Source organism: Vigna unguiculata, chromosome 9 (assembly GCF_004118075.2).
Source record: "Vigna unguiculata cultivar IT97K-499-35 chromosome 9, ASM411807v1, whole genome shotgun sequence".
NCBI lineage: Eukaryota > Viridiplantae > Streptophyta > Magnoliopsida > Fabales > Fabaceae > Vigna > Vigna unguiculata.
Window position 1 is genome coordinate 36175421 of NC_040287.1, and position 7971 is coordinate 36183391.

Here is a 7971-nt window from a genome sequence, read left to right on the forward strand (position 1 = left end):
TGATGAATTTAGGGTCTTGGTGCTCAAATTTCTTTGGGATTTTCTTCTTATCAAGTTTGGTATATGTTTGAGGTAAGAGAAGTTAGATTTAGTTGAAATTTCGAAATGAATTGTTTATCTTGATCATTAGTTGTGTTTTGTTGTGTTTGAATTGACGAGTGCATATGAATTGTGGTGATTGGTATTTTTTGATTTTACATGTTGAGAATAGGTGAAAATTTGCTATTTTAACTCAAGTGAAAATGAGAGTCTATGTTGCTCAAACGAAAAAAATTTAGTTTAAGTAAAAATAGTTAAAATTCAATTTTTTTCTCAGTTCGAATTTTAGTTTAAGTAAGAATCTTTAGTTTAAGCAGAAGTCTGTATCACTTAAGCAAAAATCTTTAGTTTAGAAAAAAAATTCACTAAAACTCTTTTTTATTTTTATTTAATTTTAGCTCAAACGAAAATCTTTAACTTAAACGAGAGTCTTTGTCACTTAAACGAAAATCTTTAATTTAAGAAAAAACCCTTATCGTTCAAATCAAAATTTCTAACTCAAACAAAAAATGCTCCAGAATTTTAATTTTTAATTTTTAATTGTTATGCTTAAGTTACTAGTTCTACTACCAATTTATCTTGACAGAAAGGTAATTTTTCTTCTGTTCTCAATGAATTATATTTGTTTTTTTATTCAGGGTATAGTAACTACGTGGTGTTTTTTATCCAATTATTGTGTTGATTCCAACCGTCCAAGTCAATGGTTGTACATACATTGACACTGGCTGCTTTCAGTTTCATCCTAACATCCGTCCACGACTCTTCCACAACTGACACTGGTACCGGAGAAGAACTGAGTGCTTTAGGAAAAGTAACATTAAGAAAATACGCGGTAAAATAATAAAAAACAAGAACAAGAGGAGAAAACGACCGTTTTGTAACAGAAATACGAAATAGAACAACCTTGTAGTAAACTAAGCCATGTTCCAACGACGTCGTTTGCTTAATTGCTTTACCGTGACTTGGTGGAGTACTTAACCCGTTTTAGTTGAAACTGAAACTGGGAGACTCATCTTTCACACTTTCCAAACATGTCCGCCGCCTTTCGCCTTCTTCTTCTTCTCTCACTCTTCTCTCTACTCACCGCCCAACAGCACGACCAGCGTCAACTCCTTCTCAACCTAAAATCCTCTCTCAAGAGTTCAAAATTTTCAAAACTCTTTGACTCATGGAATGGCACCAACTCCGTTTGTAGCTTCAACGGAGTAACTTGCAACAACCTCCGTTCGGTCACCGAAATCAACCTCTCCAACAAAAATCTCACCGGGGTTCTTCCCTTTCACTCTCTCTGCAACCTTCCATCGCTCCAGAAACTCGCGTTCGGCTACAACGCCTTGTATGGCAATGTTTCAGAGGACATTAGAAAATGCGTCAGCCTGCGCTACTTGGATTTGGGAAACAACCTTTTCTCTGGTCCCTTCCCCGACATATCTCCTCTTAATCACTTGGAGTATTTGTTTTTAAACAAAAGTGGATTTTCGGGCACTTTTCCGTGGCAGTCGCTATTAAACATGACGGGTCTGTTGCAGTTAAGTGTCGGAGATAACCCTTTCGATTTCACGCCGTTTCCCAGAGAGGTTGTGAGTCTCAAGAAGCTGAATTGGCTCTACCTCTCCAACTGCACCCTCGGGGGGAAACTTCCGGTGGGACTCGGCAACCTCACGGAGCTCACGGAATTGGAATTCTCCGACAATCACATCACCGGTGAATTTCCCGCGGAGATTGTGAACCTTCGGAAACTCTGGCAGCTTGTGTTTTTCAACAATTCCTTCACGGGGAAGATTCCAACCGGGTTGAGAAACCTCACGGGGCTTCAATTTTTGGACGGCTCCATGAATAGACTCGAAGGGGATCTTTCTGAAGTGAAGTACTTGACCAATTTGGTTTCGCTGCAATTTTTTGAGAACAACTTATCAGGGGAGATTCCGAATGAAATAGGCGAATTCAAAGGCCTCCAGGCCCTGTCTTTGTACAGGAACAAATTGACTGGTCCTATTCCTCAGAAGGTTGGTTCCTGGGCTGAGTTTGATTTCATCGACGTGTCGGAGAATTTCTTGTCGGGGACTATTCCGCCGGAGATGTGTAAAAAGGGGAAGATGACCGCACTGCTCGTGCTTCAGAACAATCTCTCCGGGGAGATTCCAGCGACCTATGGAGACTGTTGGAGTATGAAGCGATTCAGAGTCAGCAGTAACTCGCTCTCGGGTACCGTGCCACCGGCGATTTGGGGATTGCCCAACGCTGAAATTATCGACATTGAGCTGAATCAGTTGGAAGGTCCGGTTGCTCCGGATATCAGAAATGCCAAAAAGTTAGCTTCAATACTCGCCAGGCAAAATCGGTTGTCCGGTGAAATACCCGAAGAAATCTCCAAAGCGACGTCGTTGGTGAGTGTGGACCTGAGCGAGAATCAGATTTCGGGGAAGATTCCAGAAGGAATCGGGGAGCTTAAAGAACTGGGTAACCTTCATTTGCAGAGCAATAGGTTATCAGGTTCGATACCCGAATCTCTCGGTTCCTGCAAATCCCTCAACGACATTGACCTATCGAGGAACTCACTCTCTGGAGAAATCCCCACCTCGTTGGGATCTTTCCCCGCGCTGAATTCTCTGAATCTTTCGGACAACGATCTCTCCGGTGAAATCCCCGGGGGTTTAGCGTTCCTCAGGTTAAGCCTCTTTGATCTATCGTACAACCGGTTAAGGGGTCCAATTCCTCAGGCTCTAACCCTCGAAGCTTACAACGGAAGCCTCTCGGGAAACCCCGGTCTGTGCAGCGTCGACGCCATCAACTCCTTCCCGCGTTGCTCTTCTTCCTCCGGCATGTCCAAGGACATGCGTGCTCTCGTAATTTGCTTCGCGATAGCGTCGATATTATTGCTTTCGTGTTTGGGCATTTACTTGCAGATCAAGAGGAGAAAGGAGGAGGGAGAGAGATTCGGAGAACGTTCGTTGAAGGAGGAATCCTGGGACGTGAAATCGTTCCACGTGTTAAGTTTCTCGGAGGGGGAGATTCTAGATTCCATCAAGCAGGAGAATCTGATAGGAAAAGGAGGTTCGGGGAACGTGTACAGAGTCACGCTTTCCAACGGAAAAGAACTGGCGGTGAAGCATATCTGGAACACCGACGTACCCGCGCGGAAGAAGTCGTGGAGCAGCACTCCGATGCTTGGGAATAAGCAGGGTGGGAAGTCTAAGGAGTTCGATGCAGAGGTTCAGGCCTTGAGCTCCATAAGGCACGTGAATGTGGTGAAGCTTTATTGCAGCATAACGAGTGAAGATTCGAGCTTGTTGGTGTACGAGTATTTACCCAATGGAAGCTTGTGGGATCGGCTTCACACAAGTAGAAAGATGGAGCTTGATTGGGAAACGAGGTACGAAATCGCTGTCGGGGCAGCCAAAGGCTTGGAGTATCTGCATCACGGGTGCGAACGGCCCGTGATTCACAGAGATGTCAAGTCAAGTAACATCTTGTTGGATGAGTTTTTGAAACCTAGGATTGCGGATTTTGGGCTTGCCAAGGTTGTTCAGGCCAACGTTGGAAAGGATTCTTCCTCTCGTGTCATCGCCGGAACCCACGGTTACATTGCTCCAGGTACTGATTATTTTACTGTCATTAATTAAGCGTCTTTATTATTTTTATGTTTATTAATGTGTTGATGTTGGAATCGGTGCAGAATATGGTTACACATACAAAGTGACTGAGAAGAGTGATGTGTACAGTTTTGGGGTGGTGCTGATGGAGCTGGTGACTGGAAAAAGACCAAATGAAGCAGAATTTGGGGAGAATAAGGATTTGGTGAGTTGGGTCCATAACATGGCACGGAGCAAAGAGGGTCTTAGGGGTGTTGTGGATTCGAGAATCCCAGAAATGTATAAAGAGGAAGCTTGCAAGGTTTTGAGAACCGCGGTTCTGTGCACGGGAACTCTTCCGGCTTTAAGACCCACCATGAGAGGTGTGGTTCAAAAACTTGAGGATGCTGAGCCTTGTAAACTGGTTGGGATTGTTATCAGCAAAGAAGGTGGTGAAAAGAAAATAGGAGTGAATGAGAAGAAATAATTTGAAATAATTGGTTATGTCCGATCCCGTGTATCATAAATATTAAAATGTCCATATCATTTACACGAGGATGGGTGTGACAAGTTGATATTCCTTGGGTATTAGAATTTAGAATAGCTTAAATAAAATATGACGGTGAGATGTGAGAAGGGTAATTGAATGCCTAATTTGGTTGCACGAAGGTGGCTGATAACTGATCCCTGATTCGGAAAACATTAGTGTATGTTCATGCATCTGATGATGAATGTTGTATAAGTTGTCGCTGTCTCTTCTGACTTTTTTTTCCAGAGTAAGATACACTAAAGCTAAATAAACCCGTTTTGCTTTCATTCATTCACAATCTACCTGTACTATGTGGATTTTAGATGTCGCCATTAATTAATGGTGGTGGAGTAGTAAACTCTTTAATGCATTATTTTCATTAAATAATAGAAAGTGAGAGAATAAAAAAAGGAAAAAAAATTAAAAAAATTGAAAATTAAAGTTGATTATGTAAGTGAAAAATATTAAATATTATGGACAGAGATAATTTTATTTATTATTTATTGCTCTATTACTATTTTTATTAAAAATTAAATATTAAATGTTGACTATTCAATCAATCAACCATATCAAATTTATTGCTGTCTGTAAACTCGTGGGCTCTCATCCTTTTCTTGCTCAAATATAACAGAAAATTTAAAGAAAAAATAATGAAGATATAGCAGATACTTTCAAAACACTAGCTAAAGAAAAAAAAAGTTAATAAAATTATAATTAGCATATTCATCTCAATACTTCCAATAATGTTTTAATATGATATAAAAACTTTAATTAATATTTCTAAGATTGTAACTAAAGAGAACAGAAATACTGGTTAACCCACGTGGCAGGCAATTCTTGTTGGCTAATGATCCATATAAATATGCGTTAAGTATCTTTTATTTTTTAATTTTTTTAATTTTATTGTTAAAAATTTTAATTTTTATTATCAAATAATAATGATGGTTAATGTCATAATACTTACATTAAAACTCAAATACTTGTCACATTATAACAAACTTAACGTACAAAAAATTATATATATATAATTTAAATTTTTTAAAGAATTTTATGTTGTGCCTTCTAAATATACTAATTGTTAAGAGTATTTGTGGATGAATTGAATCAGTTTTGAATGGAAAATACCATTCAATTCAGTTACTTTAGTTTTTTAAATTTCACAGTTGAATTAATTTAGTTTGAAATTTAGACCGAACTCAATCCAATGTAATGTAAAGCATTTGAACTTCATATATTTTTATATTTAGCCTCTCATTTTAAAGAACTTATAATGTATTTTTATTATTCTATTATTTTTCTTTATCTTTTTAGTTTACTGTATTTTATCTGTTTCATCTTCCTTAGTACGATAAGTTTTCCTTTTCATCCAGAAAAAAAAAATAGTTTGTGTTTTTTAAGAAACGGGTAGACATGTAATAGATGAAATAAACGAAAGACTGATGAATGTACATAATAAAGAAAAAATATAAAATACATTTATATTTTAAAAAAATAAAGGGCTCAATAAAATAGAAAATTATATTCTGTCTAAGGTTATTTGAGAATGGAGTGTGTGTATATCTAAAAAAACTGAAAAAATAACATGATTTAGCGACATAACAATCTTAAGTCCAAGTCTATACTTAATTGATACTCCAAATATCTGTATTAAAGAAGACTAATTATTTAATTAAAAAAATTATGAAACTTTTTTATGGTCTACGTTGGTTGGTCCACTAGACGTATAAGTTAAACAAATTTGGTATTTGAAAATCACTTTTACTAAAATGTTACTTCTTTAATGTGCACTAGCTATAGCTACTACAAACCTATAACTTTTTTTTTTCTCCTTTACATAATAACTACTCTACCACTTATATCAATAAAAAATATAAAGAAAATTAGACAAAAACCAAAGCTAAGTGAAGATATTCTATAATTACATAATAAATTAGTGGACAAACATATTTACATAAATTTGTCTTCTTTATCTTCAAAAATAATAAACATGTGCACAAGAAATTATGATTATCGATTAACCAATTTATTTTTTGAATTATAAAATATAATTCTAGACCACCATGGTCATCATAGTTTCAACGTAAATTATTTCTTCTGAAACTTCAAAAATAAAAATAAAAATATTTACGATCAATAGTTTTTGGAGATTAAAATATTATTTTCCGTGATTTTAAAAATTTAATTTAATTGGATTTGTTCAATTAGAAATCAATTTGAGAAAGTATATTTTATCGTACGTTTAATATTTAAATTTGAATATATTTTAATTCATTAGAACTTGGTTGATTTTATTTAGCTCTGAATTTTTGTCAACGTTGATGGCCATGATTTTTTTTTATTTCATATATATTATCATCATTTAGCGATAATAAAACATGTATTAGACATATAATGTCAGCAATCAATTGAATGATTATAAAAGTTACTCTTTGAAATTTTATAATAGACAATAAAATCATATTAAATTCCAATAATTCTTTCTTCCATTTCTTTATATTTTCTTTTTCTATCAAAACAATTTGACCATCACAGTACTCCTGATTTATTTTACTTTTTCTTAACTATCATTTCTTCATTATTGGGTTCGTCAAAATTTTAGTTGATTATTATGGGTACGTCATGTGATTAGTTAATAACTCTTTTCATCACGCATGTTTTTTTCTAGAGAAACTTCGTTTTCTATCCAGATTTATGCCTTTATTTATTATATTTTGTTATCGGATTTTTTTTCTTATTTTAATGTCTTTTCTTTGACACTGTCATCTTGTTCCCGAATTTTAGTTAACATTTTTATATTTTTTTATTATTATTTGTGCTTTTTATCCTCCCCTGATTATATGCAACTTCTAAATTAACCAAATAAGTTAACATATTTTTAATAAATAATCACTGCTCAGAAATAGTTTGAAAACATGCATAAAAAAGTGGCCCATGTGAAATGCATGGAGTCTAGTTTCGTAGTTTTGAAAATATTATTCGTCCGTGAATCAGCTTGGGCAGGCCCATAGGTAAGAAGTGAGAGAGATATAGATTAGGCCATAAGTTGGCCCATTTAGGATGAACTCACACGAATATGTTTGACACAATTTTGTTACTATGTTAAAAGCCTGATGAAACGAATGAGAGAGATGAAATAGACTGAAAAAAAAAATATTCCCTTAATATTATCCTATTAGAAAAATGATAACCAAATGTATTTAAAACATAATGTCAAATATTATCAAAGAAACTTGTCAAATTATTCAATATTTTTTTAAAGTAATTATAAGTATTCAAAGCTATAAATTTACAGTAATATTTAACAAATACTTTTACGTTGTCTTTGGAGACAAAATTTTAAAAGTCATTTTTAACAAATATTTAACAGTCATTTTTTTTTTTTAATTTTAGATTATACCGTTTCGTTATATAAGATGCAGAAAGAAACTTATGGAGGTGGGATAAGAAACAGCACGGTTGGAAGCAAATAAGTGAACATCTCACCTTAGAGATTGTACTGTGGAAATATGATTTTATATTCTGTATCATACCATTTGAAAAGTTTTTTAGTTGACACTTTTATATATATTTTTTAAATAAAGATATTATAATTTTATTTTTAAATTAAGGGATTCCATAAAAATCAGGAGTCCGACCCGTTTTGCCTGTCCTGTCCTTGGTCCACAAAAAATAGTTAAGGTTGAACTGGTCTACCACTAGAAAACGGGTTGCACATTACAATCTGTCCTGTTTTAGGACGGATTAACAGACTGACCTACCACTTTTTTTTATAATTTTCTTTTATCTTTATATATATATATATATATATATATATTTGTTTATTTAATATTT

At 34.7% G+C, this 7971-nt stretch overlaps 1 protein-coding gene across 1 annotated transcript; it reads left to right on the forward strand.

Moving 5' to 3' along the window:
* The first annotated feature begins 957 nt into the window (after positions 1 to 957).
* On the forward strand, positions 958 to 4431 carry LOC114196310 (receptor-like protein kinase 7). The gene is made up of 2 exons (XM_028086911.1): positions 958 to 3633; positions 3716 to 4431. Exons 1-2 carry the CDS (start codon positions 1071 to 1073, stop codon positions 4096 to 4098), a joined length of 2946 nt encoding a protein of 981 aa, XP_027942712.1. The 5' UTR covers positions 958 to 1070; the 3' UTR covers positions 4099 to 4431.
* The last annotated feature ends 3540 nt before the right edge of the window (positions 4432 to 7971 follow it).